We start from the raw sequence: 19,799 nt of genomic DNA, 5'->3' as shown, positions 1-19,799 counted from the left end.
TCACATTCTCTGCCAGGGTTTCGACTACACAGTGGTATTCCATCACCCACCAAACATACACAGTATCGTCGTCCACCCTACACCACTCTTGCTCCCAACCTCTTGCTGCATGACTCATATCCCTTTAATAGAACTACACCCTCCCACCACCAACTGCTCCAATCCAGTCATAAGCATCAACTATTCCATGAAAGGCAGGGCTACCTGCAAAATGAGTCATATGATATACAAGCTAAGCTGCAACCACTGTGCTGCGTTCTATGTGGCCACAGCAACCAATACGCTGTCTTTCCACATGAATGGCCATCAACACTGTGGCCAAGAAACAGCTTGACCACCCCATTACTGGGCCCACCATCCAACATGACATTCTTCATTTCAATGACTGCTTCACAGCCTCTGCCATTTGGATCCTTCTCACTAACACCATATTTTCTTAATTGTGCAGATGGGAACTCTCCCTGCAATATATCCTGTTTCCTGTAACCTCCCAGCCTCAACCTTCCTTAGTCATTGTACCTACCCTTTTAGACCCTCCCGTTTCCATTCCAGCACCACACAGCCTTCTATTCCACCATCAAACCCACAGTCTTTTTACTTCCCTCTTTTTCTGCTAACCCTACCCTCTATCCAACCTCCTGACTGCACCTAGCTGCCATAACTCTCTCCACCTCGTTCCTGTATGCTCCCAGAAGCAGCATTTTACCATTCCCCATCCATACTCTGCTGTACCCTCCCCCTCCCCTCCCCACCCCAGCCTCCTCCTTATCTCCGCAGTCCACTTGCTTCTCCCATCATGTGTTGCTGCTTGCAGTGTGGCCTCAACAGCCTGAGACTGCCATCGTGTGTGTGAGTTGCATTTGCGTGAGTTTATGTGCATATGTTGTCTATCTCCATGTAGGCCTTGTTGGCCGAAAGCTCGCTTTCTGACAGTCTTTTTGTTGTGCCTATCTACAACTAAGCATCTCTGCTATATGGTGAGTTGCAACTATCCTCTTCATAATATTGTTACATTTCATCCTGGATTATCCATTGTTGAGTCATATTTTTACAGTGTGTCTGTGTTTGCTACATGTCGTACAAATCTAATATTTTCTGACTTCATAGATCATAGTTTCTGGGTGTATGGTACATAGATTGAAGGCAAAGTCTACATTGAAATAGTAAACACAAGGCACAAATTTTGTCCAACATTACAGCCAGAGGGAACCAGTTTTGTGGAAAGAACTGGAAAGTGTGTTAGTCATTGTTGGGATATTTCAAACATTAAATTAAGTTTGTAAATCATTCTTATTGTTTGCAATAAATAATTGTTTCAATAAATTACTCTCATGTTGCTGATCATTTTTATGTCAATTCTTTATGCTTAATGTGCAAACTGTCTGATAATTGGTCATGTATAACCTATATGAACCGTAACTCAAAATTGTACTTACTTTGATCATCAAATTTATGTTCCATTCCTCATGACACTGTTTGTTTAAATTAACGCTTCTTATCTTGACAGGAACTTGAAATGAAAAAACTGTAAATATGTGATAAATAAAATCTGAAAATTTCTTCAAAGGAAGTTAAAGTAAATGACTTTTATCAGAGAAGATCAATAATGATCAAGGATTATAATTAATAATGAAATAATACAATGAGTAAAAAGTATGAGTACCCCCATAATGTCGATGGAGAAAACATATGTAGAACAATTACCAAACAATAAGGAAATAAAACATATAATGTGAGATTAATGGAATTCTAACAGTGGAAAATCCATGTTGGAATAATGGCAGTATTATGAAAAGGATAGATTGCTACTTACCATATGGAACAGATTTTGAGTTGCAGACAGGCACAACAAAAGAGTGCTATACATATGAGCTTTTGGCCAAGAGACCTTCTTTTATTTATTTATTTATTTATTTATATCTAAAAACAAAGATGATGAGACTTACCAAACAAAAGCGCTGGCAGGTCGATAGACACACAAACATACACACAAAATTCGGGCTTTCTCAACCCCTGGTTGCTTCGTAAGGAAAGAGGGAAGGAGAGGGAAAGATGAAAGAACGTGGGTTTTAAGGGAGAGGGTAAGGAGTCATTCCAATCCCGGGAGCGGAAAGACTTACCTTAGGGGGAAAAAAGGACAGGTATACACTTGCGCACACACACACACACACACACATCCATCCACACATACACAGACACAAGCAGACATTTGTAAAGGCAAAGAGTTTGGGCAGAGATGTCAGTCAAGGTGGAAGTAAAGAGGCAAAGATGTTTTTGAAAGACAGGTGAGGTATGAGTGGCGGCAACTTGAAATTAGCGGAGGTTGAGGCCTGGCGGATAACGAGAAGAGAGGATATACTGAAGGGCAAGTTCCCATCTCCAGAGTTTTGACAGGTTGGTGTTAGTGGGAAGTATCCAGATAACCTGGACAGTGTAACACTGTGCCAAGATGTGCTGGACGTGCACCAAGGCATGTTTAGCCACAGGGTGATCCTCATTACCAACAAACACTGTCTGCCTGTGTCCATTCATGCGAATGGACAGTTTGTTGCTGGTCATTCCCACATAGAACGCTTCACAGTGTAGGCAGGATGATCCTGACCCACAACTTCTTCACTTTTGAAGGCCAGACCTACCAACAATTAAAGGGAACAGCCATGGGTACCAGGATGGCCTCCTCGTACGCCAACCTATTCATGGGTCGCTTAGAGGAAGCCTTCTTGGTTACCCAGGCCTGCAAACCCAAAGTTTGGTACAGATTTATTGATGACATCTTCATGATCTGGACTCACAGTGAAGAAGAACTCCAGAATTTCCTCTCCAACCTCAACTCCTTTGGTTTCATCAGATTCACCTGGTCCTACTCTAAATCCCATGCCACTTTCCTTGACGTTGACCTCCATCTGTCCAATGGCCAGCTTCACACGTCCGTCCACATCAAACCCACCAACAAGCAACAGTACCTCCATTATAACAGCTGCCACCCATTCCACATCAAACGGTCCCTTCCCTACAGCCTAGGTCTTCATGGCAAACGAATCTGCTCCAGTCCGGAATCCCTGAACCATTACACCAACAACCTGAAAACAGCTTTCGCATCCCGCAACTACCCTCCCGACCTGGTACAGAAGCAAATAACCAGAGCCACTTCCTCATCCCTTCAAACCGAGAACCTCCCACAGAAGAACCCCAAAAGTGCCCCACTTGTGACAGGGTACTTTCCGGGACTGGATCAGACTCTGAATGACTCCAGCAGGTATACGACTTCCTCAAATCCTGCCCTGAAATGAGATCCATCCTTCATGAAATCCTCCCCACTCCACCAAGTGTGTCTTTCCGCCGTCCACCTAACCTTCGTAACCTCTTAGTTCATCGCTATGAAATCCCGAAACCACCTTCCCTACCATCTGGCTCCTACCCTTGTAACTGCCCCCGGTGTAAAACCTGTCGCATGCACCCTCCCACCACCACCTACTCCAGTCCTGTAACCCGGAAGGTGTACACGATCAAAGGCAGAGCCACGTGTGAAAGCACCCACATGATTTACCAACTGACCTGCCTACACTGTGAAGCGTTCTATGTGGGAATGACCAGCAACAAACTGTCCATTCGTGTGAATGGATGCAGGCAGACCCTGTTTGTTGGTAATGAGGATCACCCTGTGGCTAAACATGCCTTGGTGCACGGCCAGCACATCTTGGCACAGTGTTACACCATCCGGGTTATCTGGATACTTCCCACTAACACCAACCTGTCAGAACTCCGGAGATGGGAACTTGCCCTTCAGTATATCCTCTCTTCTCGTTATCCGCCAGGCCTCAACCTCCGCTAATTTCAAGTTGCCGCCACTCATACCTCACCTGTCTTTCAACAACATCTTTGCCTCTTTACTTCCACCTCGACTGACATGTCTGCCCAAACTCTTTGCCTTTACAAATGTCTGCTTGTGTCTGTGTATGTGCGGATGGATATGTGTGTGTGTGCAAGTGTATACCTGTCCTTTTTTCCCCCTAAGGTAAGTCTTTCCGCTCCCGGGATTGGAATGACTCCTTACCCTCTCCCTTAAAACCCACATCCTTTCATTTTTCCATCTCCTTCCCTCTTTCCTGACGAAGCAACCAGGGGTTGCGAAAGCTCGAATTTTGTGTGTATGTTTGTGTTTGTTTGTGTGTCTATCGACCTGCCGGCGCTTTTGTTTGGTAAGTCTCATCATCTTTGTTTTTAGATATATTTTTCCCACATGGAATGTTTCCCTCTATTATGTTCATATTTTTTTATTTATTTATTGTTCTGTGGGACTGCATTAAGGAGAAGGCTCCATGGTCATGGAACGAGTCAATACATGAAATTATAACACAATAGTGGAAACAGATAAAATGAAATATAAGAAACATATTCAGGCGACAATTCGTAAGTTTAAATAAAGAAAATCAACAATGTAACACTGGAATTTGCTTAATTTTTCAGCACTTCCAGGGGCTCCTCAACAGAATAGAAGGAGTGAGCCATGAGGAAACTCTTCAGTTTAGACTTAAAAGTGTTTGGGCTACTGCTAAGATTTTTGAGTTCTTGTGGTAGCTTATTGAAAATGGATGCAGCAGAATACTGCACTCCTTTTTGCACAAGAGTCAAGGAAGTGCATTCCACATGCAGATTTGATTTTTGCCTAGTATTAACTGAGTGAGAGCTGCTAACTCTTGGGAATAAGCTAATAATGTTAACAACAAACGACTTTAAAGAAAATATATACTGTGAGGGCAATGTCAGAATTCCCAGACTATTGAATAGAGTTTGACAAAAGGTTCTCGAGCTTACACCACACATAGCTCTAACAGCCCATTTTTGAGCCAAAAATACCCTTTTTGAAACGGAAGAATTACCCCAAAAAATAATACCATATGACATAAGCGTATGAAAATATGTGGAGTAGACTACTTTTCGTGTTGAACTGTCCCTTACTTCAGATACTGTTCTAATGGTAAATAAAGCAGCATTTAGTTTCTGAACAATATCCTGAACATGGGCTTTCCACAACAGCTTACTATCTATCCGAACGCCTAGGAACTTGAACTGATCCGTCTCGCTTATAATATGCCCATTCTGTCTGATCAAAATATCGGTTCTTGTTGAATTGTGAGTTAGAAACTGTAAAAACTGATTCTTACAGTGATTTAGCATCAAATTATTTCCCACAAGCCACGAACTTATTTCATGAACTACATTAACAGCAGTGGCCCCAGCACCGACCCTTGGGGGAACGCCCCACTTAACAGTGCCCCATTGGGACTGAACATCGCTACCACTCTCAATATTGCGGAGAATTACCTTCTGCTTTCTGTTCTTAAAGTAAGAGGCGAACCAATTGTAAGTTACTCCCCTTACTCCATAATGGTCCAGCTTCTGCAGTAATATTTTGTGGTCAACACAGTCAAAAGCCTTCGTTAAATCAAAGAAAACACCTAACGTTCGCAGTCTTTTATTTAATCCATCCAAAACCTCACAGAGAAAAGAGAATATAGCATTTTCAGTTGTTATGCCATTTCTAAAACCAAACTGTACATTTGACAGCAAATTATGTGAATTTAAATGCTCCAGTAACCTTGTATATACAACCCTCTCGATAACTTTAGCAAACACCAATGGCATAGAAATAGGTCTCTAATTGTCAACATTATCCCTGCCTCCCTTTTTATAAAGTGGCTTCACTACAGAGTAGTTTAATCGGTCAGAAAACCAACCACTCCTAAAGGAAAAGTTACAGATATGGCTAAGTACTGGGCTAACATACATAGAGCAATACTTCAGTATTCTGCTAGATACCCCGTCATATCCATGAGAGTTCTTGGTCTTTAGTGATTTAATTATTAACTCAATCTCCCTCTTGTCAGTATCATGGAGGAGCATTTCAGGTAACAGTCTCGGAACACTTTTTCTACGAGCGCTATATGATTCCCTGTTGGGACTAGGTTTCTATTTAGTTCACCTGCTATATTCAGAAAGTGATTATTAAATACTGTACATATATGCGACTTATCAGTAACATGGACATTACCACTATGCACTGATTCAATATCCTCGACCTGTCTCTACAGATCAGCCACTTCCTTTACGACTGACCATATGGTTTTAATTTTATCCTGAGACTTAGCTATTCTATCTGCATACCACATACTTTTTGCCTTCCTAATAACTTTTTTAAGCACCTTACAATACTGTTTGTAATGGGCTGCTGCATTTAGATTGTGACTGTTTTGATATAATTGCCACTTTGTCCTACAAGATATTCTTATCCCTTTAGTCAGCCACCCAGGCTGCCTGTTTGTGCTAGTACCCTGTTTTGAAACGTTCTAACGGAAAGCAACTTTCAAAGAGCACGAGAAAAGTTTTGATGAAAGCATTATATTTATTGTCTACTGTATCAGCACTATAAACATCTTGCCACTCTTGTTCCTTGATAAGGTTTACAAAGGTCTCTACAGCAACTGGATCAGCTTTCCTAAAAAGTTGATAACTATATTTAACATGTGTTGCAGCACAAAAATCTTTTAGAGTTAAAATTTGTGCATCATGATCTGGAAGGCCATTCACCTTTTTGCTAACAGAATGCCCTTCTAGTAATGAGGAATATTGTCTATGGTTGTTCTACTGTTCCCCTGCACTCTCGTTGGAAAGAATACGGTTTACATAAGATTATATGAATTAAGGAGATCTATCAGCCTCCTTTTCCTTGCACAGTCACTTATACAATTGATATTGAAGTCACCACATATAATTAACTTTTTGTATTTTCTATAAAGTGAACCAAGAACTTCCTCTAGCTTTAGCAAAAATGTTACGAAATTGGAGTCTGGGGATCTATAAATAACAACAGTAAGAAGTTTAACTCCACTAAATTTAACCACACCTGCACAACATTCAAACACCTTTTCAGTGCAGTACTTTGAAACATCAATTGACTCAAATGGAATACCGTTTTTCACATACATGGCTACTCCCCCACACCGCAAAGAGCTCCTAGAAAAGCTGCTAGCCAACCTGTATCCTGGTAAAGGAAGCCTCTGAATTATCTCCTTATTTAAGCAGTGTTCAGATATACCAATAATTTCAGAGTCAATATCTATAAGCAGTTCACTAACTTTATCTCTAATACCTTGTATATTTTGATGAAATATACTAATTCCCTCATTAATCGGATACCTAAGCTTTGTCGAAAGTGGTTTCTTTGTTAGAGAGACTTCCGTTAAGCAGGAATAGCTATCAGCTGACTTCAGTCTAAAAAAGGTACAGCTCTTAACACCCACAACTACCGGAATTTTTCCATGAGTGATCCCACCACCCCCACCTATGCTGTCACCTATAAGCTTTGCCAACCTCCCCTTTCCATACCTGTTGAGGTGCAGGCCATGTCTAGTGAAACCGGTCCTGCTGATAGACTCCACCGACACCACTGAAATGTGACTCATGCCTTCTGTCATCAGCGCACCCCCAAGTCTCATGTTATTACGCCTGACGGCTGTATTAAGATGAGGCCAATTGTGATGCTAAAGTTGGAAACACATACACATTCACACAAGCGCAATTCACTCATAGTTGTTCACTGTCTCTGGCAGTATGGCCTCAGCAGCCATAATACAACAGTCATGTGTGTGCAAGTTGTGCTTGTGTGAATGTATGTGGGTTTTCTATTTTAGAATAAGGCCTTTTGGCCAAAAGCTCAAATGTATAGCAGTCTTTTTGTTGCACCTGTCTATAATTCAGTGTCTCCTCTATATGGTAAGTAACAATCTATCCTTTTCATAAGTTTAATTAAATCCAATAAGACAGTACCAGTCCTCATGCTTACATATGGGACTGTAAACTAAATCCTTACGAGGAACAAAGTAGTAGAAATGAGACTACTTACAGTAATGAAAAGCTGTATGAAGACAGACACAACAGACAGGATTAAATGAAAAAATAAGAGAACTATAAACATAAAGCATTTGAAGTGGTATGAGCATACGGGGAAAAAATTAATTATGGGCCATTACCCATAAAATCTGAAGAGTATAAATGTTAATGCAGAAGATAAGGGGATATACCATGCACTAGATGGGTAACATCACAAATGTTAGAGGTTAAAATTGAAAATGAAGAAGACAATAAAAAAAGAAGAAGAACAAGAACAGGAAGAAGAAATTTTGTTTTACTGTGGTAATCGAAAATAGTGGGCAGAAGATGACAGTATTATGAGGACAGATCAAGAATGACAAACAGACTTATAAAAATAGATATTGTTACTAAACTATTGAATTTATATTGTTCATCAGAATGTGTGTGCACCCCCCCCCCCCCCTTTCCCACACTCACACACACCCTCTGTACAATGTCAAGTTGTCTGTCTTCGTACCAAGTGTCACTTCATGTCATATTTGCACAAAAGTACTTCAGTAAATGTTAATATTTTTAAAAAAATGCAAGGCATTTACTAATCTTCCAAAAGAAAGATATTCTTAGTAGTAGGCAGCCACACACATGTTGTTGTAATAACACTAGTAACTGTACAACATTCAAAACAGTACACTGTGGGGTCTATTGTGCATCTCTGGTTTGCTGAACTGAGTGGCAACAAACAGAACATAGTATTTAACATTTCACTTCAAAGAGAAAGAGATCTCATAAAAAATATACTAAAAAAGATTCTTGGAATTTGAGATTGTTTCTGTTTCTGGAAGCACGAAACTGATCATATGTGCCAGCGACATGTATGTCATTATTAAATATCTGCACTATTTTATATTAGTTATAATCTTTCTTCTTGGTAGATTTTATTTAGAATTTGCTCAAATATAGTGAATTTATTATGAATGTGTAATTTGCTAATTTTCTCGTTGTTTTCTCGTTTATTTACAGGGGTTGGATCAGCCTTGGGACAATGTTTTTACATCAGAGTTAGTTGTAAAAATATTACAATTGTGTCCAGATTTAGTCAAAAGTACACTGGCAAACACAGAATCTTTTCTTCCACCGAGGCCGTCAATAAAATGGGAGAAAACAGTTTCTTTTGTAGAAAAGGTATTTTGTGTGCAACTGAATGGAATAAGTACCCGTAGAAAATTTCTGCATATGTACTGTTCTCTCCTTTGTTCAATAGTTGATTTTGTTGTGACATTGTATTTATGTTCCACAGTCATTATTATTTCTATTTTGAAGTAATTGTGCAAATTTTTCCAAATGTGCACTGGAGTAATTTGTGCTGTACCAACTACTCTTCATAACTGCATTAGTAGCACAGAGAAAAAAAGTCGAGAAATTATGAAATTATCATATGAATATATGTAATTCTTTACAAATGATAATGTCTATATAGTAATATATGACTAGATAATGAAGTTTCACAGATTTGATCTTAGTAAATTAAATCAGACCGGTATTGTTATTTTGAGTGCTATGTCCTGTGCCAGTAGTTCCCTCACTGAGGGATTTACTGTCATTGGACACTATTTAAACCATTTATTAGGTTAGTGTTCATTGAATCCATCACCAAGTTTTGGATCCACAGTGAACAAGAGGTTTTCTTCTTATTCTTTCAGAACCTTGTCGTCTTTTGCCAAATTGATTGCTCTTGATAATCCTCATCATCTTAATAAGCCAGCTTTCTCCTCTTTGATCTCTGCCTGTTTAATGGCTTCAAAATAACATCTGATTACATTAAACCAAGTTGAATAGCTGTCCCATTTTCCTTATAAAAAAGGCACCATACTTACGGAATGGATGCCTCAGATGCAGTGATAAGAAGTCTCCACGCAGTAAGCCAAAGTTTTTGCCAAGGCCTTTATTGACAAAGAGAATGTTCCTCCGTGTGATCCATAAACAAAATTTTCCATGTCGTATACTGCCATTCACCAGATAATTCCATGAACATGCCCTTCAGCACCCTCCTCATGACACAGTACTACCTCATACTTGTTTAGCACAACACTTCTTCTCCACCATAACTTTATTTCATTGTATCTTTAAATGAGAAATGTGTTGCTTAAATTTACCTCAAGACCTTATTCTCAAAGCAGTATGTAATTACACCATTTCTACCCCTTAACCCCGTGCACCCTGGGATCCATATCTATCGAAAGACAGATATGGATATTTGATATAATTGAATACTGCCATAGTAAATATCAAGGCCATCAATTAATCAAATGAAAAATATTGGATTGTGATACAGCGGTGCCAAAAAATTAGTTTTAAAAGTCAGGCTATACATTATTTTTATGTATGAATAGAGAAATCTGATAATAATAATAATAATAATACAGATTCTAAGTTTGGAGTAATGTCTTACAATAACTGCACTTCACACTTTTACTACACTATGCACTTATATGTAAAATACTTGTGCAAATCACTTTTTGAGAGGCATTTCTTCACCCCCCCCCACCCCCCCACCCCACGCCCCACCCTTCTTTTGTTCACATTCCAATATCACTAATATAAACAGACAACAGTCAACGAACAATGGAAATGGAAGAGGTTTAAAGAATTACATTTTTCCAACCTTACATTGTATTTTTGAGTGAGATGAGGATATGAAAATGCACAATTGCCAACAGTCAAAATATCTCCAAAAAGCTATAAGCAAAAAAACTGTAGTTACCTGTCTTATGTTGTAAGTATTTCAATATTAAAAAGAAAGCCGAGATGAGTTTTCTCTATTATGAGTTGATAATGGTTATAATATTATCTGAGTATTGCCACAAAATATTAATGTTACTGATATATTAGCTGGACAGATATCACGTAACGTAACTGATTCCAATATATCAATATTTTTATATATTGCTGTCTGATATACAAACCTTGCCCTGAGTAATAACCCTGTAAACAATCGAAGTTTAACACCTATCCCACGTGTTCACCTACTAATTCCTACATCAGTCATGTTCTGGCCACATGATAGAGTTCATAAAGAGTGGAAGGACATGAGAGAGTAGCAGTTCAAATGCAATTTCTGAGCAGCAGTATCTGTGGACATCACAACTAACCATTTGATCATGCGGATGAATATTTGCCCATATAACTATCAACAATAATGAAGTAAATCATTTAAATTACCCACCACAAACAACGATTTTATGACTTGCGTTATTTGGATTATCCCCCGCTCCCCATTTCCTCTGTTCAAGTAAAAAATATTCCTCAGTCCTTTCTGCTCTCAACTACCTCTTGTTGCTCACTGAAATAAGGAATTCACAACTAAAACTCCTACTGTTACTGTCCTTGCCCCCCTAGCCCTAGCTGTGCTGCAGCTGCTGTGAATTTGACAGCTACCCAGTCTCTACTCATATTAATTGTTTTTATTTCTCATCTTTTGCTGGCATCATTTTATTGAATGCCCTCTAATCCTTTCCTGCTGCCTCCTTCATGGAATTTTGCCCAAGAAATGTATCCTAGCTTCCAGAAACTAGCAGATGTGACGACAATCTGTTTATCATCAAAAGGTAGGTGCAGCATAGACAAACAGTTGTGGTCTAAAATCTAGTCAGAATCATCATTTACAGAAGTAACATAAGAAGTAACCTATGTAAAAATCTGACTAGAGCATTGTACCTATTCAGTACAAAGCATATGCACAGTGAATAAAAGACTGTGTGTGTGTGTGTGTGTGTGTGTGTGTGTGTGTGTGTGTGTGTCACTTTTGAGAGTTTACAGACAGCAAGGAAACACTTTTTGTAATTCATTATTTCTTAAAGATTGTATCTCATACTTGTGCATTAAAAGAGTTTGAATCTGTTTTGTTTTATTTTAAATAGGTAGTAACATCTGTAGAGCCAGAGCATCTGAAATCATTTGCTGAATCTGCACACAAAAATGCACATGACAACCGACTGTTGAGTTTGGTGCTAACTCTTACAGTTCCTACTGTGCCACTGAGAGTTGTGGGTGAAGCTGGTGTCACTCATTCTCATTTGGCTGTCAGACATCGGACTGTATTACTGCTAGTGTCCCTTCTTTTACGTCTGAGGTATTATCAGATGAAGTTACTGCATTGGGGAGTGAGTTTATCTGCAGATGCAGTGTCAGCCTACCTTATACAGGTACAGTTCTTACCTCTTACTGATAAAGAACATATATCTAATTACATTAAGGCTAATATTTATTTTACTGAGTGAGGTGGCACAGTGGTTAGCACACTGGCCTTGTATTCGATAGGCTGACAGTTCAAACCCACATCCATCCCATCCAGATTTAAGTTTTCCGTGATTTTCCTAAATCGCTCCAGGAAAATACCTGGATGATTCCTTTGAAAGGGCACTGTTGATTTCCTTTGCCATTCGTGACACAATCCATCATGTTCTCTGTCTCTAATGACCTCGATGTCAGTGGGGTGTTAAACCCAATCCTCCTTCTTTCCTTCCTTTTTGCTATTATTTATTTTCAAAATGAGTTTCTCTTGACAATTTTATACAAGTATATTTGTTTCCATTTTCTTGTCACTTCTGCAGGTGAATGTTTTACTTATCGCCATTGCAGAATTACTAATTATTTTATACTTCAATTTTGTCAACATAAATCTATATTAAAAATTCATTTTACTATAGCAGACAGTGGTAAAAGTGTTTGAAGTTGACAAGTGAATATTATACAATAGTTTTCTAAAGTTAGTAAAAGTTTTACTCTCATTATGTTTATTCTTTAATCGGATTTTTGGCAGAAAGTAAAAGCCAGTTTCAGAAAGGTTATAATGTGTTCAACTAAAAAACATATTTAAAAAGGAATTGCTTTGTTGCCTTAAAGCTTTGTATTGTGATGCAAGATGCCCATAAGTGCAGAAACTATGGTTCCCGAGGGTGGAGAGGGAGGGGGGGGGGGGGGGGGGGCAGCTTACACCTACTAAAAACGGGATTCCAGAGTTGCAGGGTTTTCTCAGTACCATAGCAAATAATGAGCATCATAAAATGAATATGCATTCATACTAGATTATAAAGGTTGTCACCAAATAATTATAGGAAAGGCGGGGGCCCAATAGTCTGTTACTCATCAGTGCCTATAGTAATGGTTGATGGTGTGTAATATTAACTGATTCAGATCAGATGGATTCCTTCACAGTGAATAGTGAGTTCATAAAAAAGCATTAACTGTATAAAGGATTAATAACATCTCACAAATTCCCAAGTAACTTAGTTAACGATATGTCTTATTCTGGATTAAATAGCTGACAGAATATGTTCTTGCGACAGGTCCAAATCATGAAGATAGTAAATCTGAGTGAGGCAAGTTGTTTAGGATTGCTAAAAGGATTTCTATTTTCTACTTTAACTGACTTAGTTGGCAGTACTAGAAATTTCACATTGTGAGGATAAGAACGGTCCAGCCATTCTGTGCCTAATTTAAAATGGTTATTTTGATCCTTAATGAATATATGTTTCCTTCTAGTAAAATTCTTGAATTTGAGCAACAAAGAGAAATGAGTATGGACTTCTCTTTTAATTTCAGCATCTTCCAGATGCACAATTAATTCATCAGACCTGGGGAAAACAGGATGATAGCCTTGTTGGACAAGATGATAGGAATGATGGGCCATCTTTACCAGACGCTGGTGACTATGAATGTGCTCTGCTCCAGCTGCTTCTGCTGTATCAGCAAATGTGTCCGCAGCTAATTGACATAGCTGTTATGTCACAGTGGATACATTCATTATTGCCTAATCTGCTGGAATTAGAACCCAACAAGGATTTCCCACTTATGCTGGCAAGAGCTACATTTCTTTCACTGTCCACTGACAGCTCCATTCTAAAGCCTGATTCGGTGAGTTTTATTTGATGTTATCCACTCCTTTTTTATTGATCAGTGGCTTAATTAAAGTGGAAATGGTAAGAATATGACAAATTGATGTTCAAAAGGTTTGCACTTGAAGACTTCTGAAATAAGTTTAGTTATAATGCTGTACAGCACTTTTTCTGTTTCACTTTTTTCTGTTGCATTAGTTGCAATTCTTAATAAGTAACATACCAATTTAAAATTTAGGTATGTAAAAGCAAGATGATACACAGAATAAACAGAAGTTACAAACTTCATTTATAGTTGACATCTTATAATCATAAATGCAGTGTAGATACTAGTCAGAGTGTGTAAGGAAAGCACACTCCAATGTAGGTAAGAGAAATGGCTTTCTGGAAAACCTGTTAGATTACCCCCTCTTTTTTTAAAAGTATTATACAGATTGGAGAATATGCTGTGAAAATTGGCAGTTTGTGCCAAACCAGGACTCAGGAACATATTTCATTCTTATTTCAAGCAGTTGTCTTCACCATTAGGCTATCTGATTGTGCCACCACCCCTTGTCACTGATCTTTCAGTGCATTTAATTCATTGTTGAATTAAATGCGGTGAAAGATCAGTGATGAAGGGTGGAGGCATGAGTCATTATTGAAGTAAGCTCAGCAGTACGAGATCATTATTGGACTGTGTTGTCCAGTGCTGTATTCTGTATTAAGTATTTGTCGATATTGTGACAAAGTAGAGATTAGTGCATTACGAAACATAAATGCCGTTAACATTAACTGCTGGATGAAGACCTCCTCCAGGCTTCTCCATGCATTACTGTCTTCTGCTATACGCTTCCATGTTTTGAAATACTGTCTTTCAGTAGATCTTTGCTTAAATCTTTTCTTAACTTGGAATCCAGCAAACAACTTTCTTGTTCCTTCTGCCATCCATTCACCTGTTTGCATGTCCTATCCACTGCCATGCCATCTTCGTTATAGTCATAATTCGGTCTATTCCACAAGATTTCTGGGTTGCAGTCAGTTGACGTTGACTTCTTGTCTCAACATTCTGGGTGCGAACCAGGCAGCTGCTAGAGGTTAAACTTACTATTGGTGAATGCTGAACCACACACTAAGTTTATACCAAAAATTCCACACCAATAGAAGCTGTGGTAGTGTGGTGAGCAACCTTATTAATTGAAATGACAGCCTTAAATTGGACAAGGCATGGGCCCTGCCATTTCTTTAATTTCTTTATGAAGACAAAATTAAATGCATAGTTTCACATCTGGTGGCAATCTTCTGCATTTGACTATCATTTCTTAACTCTACAGGCCTACAGTTTGATAGAGGGCATGCATGCAGTGACACTGACACACTTTTCCTACCACACGCTAGATAAAGCACACCTTAAAACAGAGTGCTAAATTTAACAGAGGGTGGTCATGTGGTCAAGACCTATGGGCACATGCCATCACACCAAATTTTGATATACAGGGTGTTACAAAAAGGTACGGCCAAACTTTCAGGAAACATTCCTCACACACAAATAAAGAAAAGATGTTATGTGGACATGTGTCTGGAAATGCTTAATTTCCATGTTAGAGCTCATTTTAGTTTCATCAGTATGTACTGTACTTCCTCGATTCACCGCCAGTTGGTCCAATTGAAGGAAGGTAATGTTGACTTCGGTGCTTGTGTTGACATGCGACTCATTTCTCTACAGTACTAGCATCAAGCACATCAGTACGTAGCATCAACAGGTTAGTGTTCATCACGAACATGGTTTGCAGTCAGTGCAATGTTTACAAATGCGGAGTTGGCAGATGCCCATTTGATGTATGGATTAGCACGGGGCAATAGCTGTGGCGTGGTACATCTGTATTGAGACAGATTTCCAGAACGAAGGTGTCCCGACAGAAAGACGTTCGAAGCAATTGATCGGCGTCTTAGGGAGCACGGAACATTCCAGCCTATGACTCGCAACTGGGGAAGACCCAGAACGACGAGGACAGCTGCAATGGACAAGGCAATTCTTCGTGCAGTTGACAATAACCCTAATGTCAGCGTCAGAGAAGCTGCTGCTGTACAAGGTAAAGTGACCACGTCACTGTATGGAGAGTGCTATGGGAGAACCAGTTGTTTCCGTACCACGTACAGCGTGTGCAGGCACTATCAGCAGCTGATTGGCCTCCACGGGTTCACTTCTGCGAATGGTTCATCCAACAATGTGTCAATACTCATTTCAGTGCAAATGTTCTCTTTACGGATGAGGCTTCATTCCAGCGTGGTCAAATTGTAAATTTTCACAATCAACATGTGTGGGCTGACGAGAATCTGCACGCAATTGTGCAATCACGTCATCAACACAGATTTTCTGCGAATGTTTGGGCAGGCATTGTTGGTGATGTCTTGATTGGGCCCCATGTTCTTCCACCTACACTCAATGGAGCACGTTATCATGATTTCATACGGGATACTCTACCTGTGCTGCTAGAACGTATACCTTTACAAGTACGACACAACATGTGGTTCATGCACGATGGAGCTCCTGCACATTTCAGTCGAAGTGTTCGTACGCTTCTCAACAACAGATTCGGTGACCGATGAATTGGTAGAGGTGGTCCAATTCCATGGCCTCCATGCTCTTCTGACCTCAACCCTCTTGACTTTCATTTATGGGGGCATTTGAAAGCTCTTGTCTACGCAACCCCGGTACCAAATGTAGAGACTCTTCGTGCTCGTATTGTGGATGGCTGTGATAACAATACGCCATTCTCCAGGTCAGCATCTGCGTATCAGGGATTCTGTGCGACAGAGGGTGGATGCATGTATCCTCGCTAACGGAGGACATTTTGAACATTTCTTGTAACAAAGTTTTTGAAGTCACGCTGGTACGTTCTGTTGCTGTGTGTTTCCAGTCCATGATTAATGTGATTTGAAGAGAAGTAATAAAATGAGCTCTAACATGGAAAGTAAGTGTTTCCGGACACATGTCCACATAACATATTTTCTTTCTTTGTGTGTGAGGAATGTTTCCTGAAAGTTTGGCCGTATCTTTTTGTAACACCCTGTAAACATAGCACTTTGACTCAGGAATCTCCAGTCACAAATTTCTCCTGCATGGTTGTCTACTGAAATGTCAAGACAAGAAGTCAACATCATTTGAGTGCAATCCTGATATCTCGAGCAATATTATTACCCAACGAAAACTTCAAAAATCACTTAATTATGTCTTCCACTACAGTCTGTGATCTGAAAAGTATTGTTTGTTTTTCTATATCTCCTAGTAGTTCTCAGTGTGCATCTTTCGATTGCTTGTGGAGAACCCACTACTCATTATTGACTTCCACCCTAAAAGTCCTTATGTCATTCCTAAAACTCAAAACTGGTGATACAGATCGAGTGTAAGACACATTGTAAGCTTAGTTCTGAAAACTAGTTTTTCTTTACCAGGCCATTCTCCTGGTTTTTATTTTTTATTATTTATTTATTTTTTGCTCCATCTAGTCATCTTTTACTGCTCTAAGTAGTAACACTGATCAAATGATTCTCTACATTAATTGTTCTTATTTTTAGTATTCTCACATTATTTTAGTTGTATCATAATTCATTCCTAGGTTACTTAAAACAGACCTGTGCAGTATCATAAGCAAGACAAGGGGATATTCCTTTGAGAATTCCCATTTTAGAGATCTGAAAATCTCTTCTTGCATTGCTTGAAATAATTTTGAGATATGGAATCTTGAAGTGAAGTCTAATGTAAGCAGTAAAAATCATTAATTAGTTATTTGCATGTTCCAGGGATCATAATTGTAATGTCTCACTATGATGTGGAGCGAATCGGTTATTATTTGAGACACTGAGACCAATGAGAGCTTAAAAAATTGGTTTTTATTTGAGACACTGACAACGATAAGTGCTTAAAGCATATCATTGTTGATTGTGAGATTGTAGCATTTATTAATGCTGCTAACATCTGTTGACCTTTAGTGAGTTAAGTTTATCTATGTTGTTGGCCCACATTGTTATGTATGAACATTCACAAAATGTTGTCTCACTGGTTTCTCTGATGTTCACGTAAACATGGACTCGACAAGAGTGACCTTTAGATTATTTTTCACAGCACCTTATTTGAAATACAATTACTCACACACACCCCTATGTGTTTTATTTTATTATATAGTCAGAAATTATATTGTGGAGTAGAACTAGTTGTCAACAAGACATGGTTGAAGTTTGTGTTATTAAGTAAATTCTAGCGTCTGTCAGATTCTTCGCATAACTTGGGGTATGTGGTCAATGACTTTCATTTCTGAATGCATCACTCCTTTTTATGTCACAGTCTGGGTGAGTGGTGGCTAGAATAACTCATTTCTCCTTCTGGTATTATATTTTTGAGTTTTATTGTTATTTTCAAATTGTGATTTATTGTTGACAATGAAATTCATAAAGGAGCAACTGTCCTATTTGACTGTTGTCACTAAAGAGCTGTGTACAAGAGGTTCTAGATTGGATGCCTCATATTATCCTTATTACCAGCTTCTGTGTGGTGACCATTTTTTTCCTGAATGAAGAATTTCCCCAGTATATGATGCTGTCATACATCAGTAAATAAAAATAGGAAAAGTAAGTCACCTTTTTTTACATTTTCAGCTCTAAAATCTAGTATTATCTGCAGTGCAAATGCTGCAGAGCTTAGATGTTTAATAATAGCTCCAAGATGTGACTTCCAGTTAAGTTTTTATCAATGTAAAGACCTGAAAATTTAAACTGAGAAGTTTGTGGCACAACTTGACCAGAAGAAGGGATCAGTTGGTAGGACATGTTCTGAGGCATCAAGGGATCACCAATTTAGTATTGGAGGGCAGCGTGGAGCGTAAAAATCGTAGGGGGAGACCAAGAGATGAATACAGTAAGCAGATTCAGAAGGATGTAGGTTGCAGTAGGTACTGGGAGATGAAGAAGCTTGCACAGGATAGAGTAGTATGGAGAGCTGCATCAAACCAGTCTCAGGACTGAAGACCACAACAACAACAACAACAACAACAACAACAACATTTCATTTGTTGATTTTCACCCAAGTTTTTTTGCTAATAATGCGCACATGTTTTGTCCACTACAGAATTGTATATTTTGTGTTTTACCTACCAGTTCATTTGCAGGAGACCAGTTATTAATTTTCAAGAAAATTTAATTTATTTTTGCAGGAGGTCTTCAGAAAAGTATCACTAGCTCTGTTCAGTTTAGTGGCCCAAGGCTCTAAACCTGCTAGGCAAGCACTTTCTGCACTGTTTGAGGCATCAGGGCAACTAGAGGGTGCACAAAGAGAGTTGCCAGTTTGGCTACACAGCTACACTACAATGGTGCCTGATAGTCAGCAAGAAGTTGCTTCCTTCATTGTGAACACAATTCAGCATCTAGCACATGACTCTGCTAGTTATCTGAAAATTTTACAAAGTGCAGAAGAAGAAGCCTCTACTTTCCAGACAGATGCCTTGCATCATGTTCCTGCTGGTTCCTTGCAGGAGCTCTTGGATGGTTAGTAGTATTGAAAACTAGTTTTATTATTGCTGAAACTCTGAACAAATGTCCTCTTGTGGTGTCACTAAAAATTCACAGTATTTTGACAGTGTACTTGCTCTTCATTTTCGTATGTTGTTTGAAAATCTTGTGGAATTTCAGTGATGGTCCAATAAAGACCATGCAACATTTGCAGTATCAGTAAAGTCTCTGACTGCACTGCAATGTAGTTGTTAAACTAAATTATATTTTTTCAGTAACCAACCATGGTTTAGCTTGAGTTCTTGCATGAAAGTTCAGAATGTGCTAAGGCAGGCATGCAGAATTTTTACTGGCAGCGAAATACTTTTATTTCCTAATCTGCTGACTGCATTTTTCCTACATTGTCTAACTGAATCTCTTCTTCAGGATCAAGTTATCTATTATTTTCCAGTTTGCTGTGTTTATTTCATATTACATTATCTTTGACTTTTTCCCTCTGCCCCTGGTTTTGGCTTTGCATTTCTTTTCCACTGTGCCCATTTTTTTTCT

General features: G+C 38.9%; 1 protein-coding gene across 1 annotated transcript in view; it reads left to right on the top strand.

The window, feature by feature from the left end:
- Window positions 1–19,799, top strand: part of LOC126162041 (nucleolar pre-ribosomal-associated protein 1) — a 176,291-nt gene that overhangs the window by 77,062 nt on the left and 79,430 nt on the right. The window contains exons 7-10 of the mRNA XM_049918273.1: window positions 8,893–9,054; window positions 11,790–12,074; window positions 13,474–13,785; window positions 18,956–19,286. Coding sequence (XP_049774230.1) covers window positions 8,893–9,054; window positions 11,790–12,074; window positions 13,474–13,785; window positions 18,956–19,286 — 1,090 coding nt within the window. The remainder of the gene's footprint in view (window positions 1–8,892; window positions 9,055–11,789; window positions 12,075–13,473; window positions 13,786–18,955; window positions 19,287–19,799) is intronic.

Source organism: Schistocerca cancellata, chromosome 2, assembly GCF_023864275.1.
Source record: "Schistocerca cancellata isolate TAMUIC-IGC-003103 chromosome 2, iqSchCanc2.1, whole genome shotgun sequence".
In the NCBI taxonomy this organism is placed as follows: Eukaryota; Metazoa; Arthropoda; class Insecta; order Orthoptera; family Acrididae; genus Schistocerca; species Schistocerca cancellata.
This window is presented reverse-complemented; position numbering and strand designations above follow the sequence as displayed.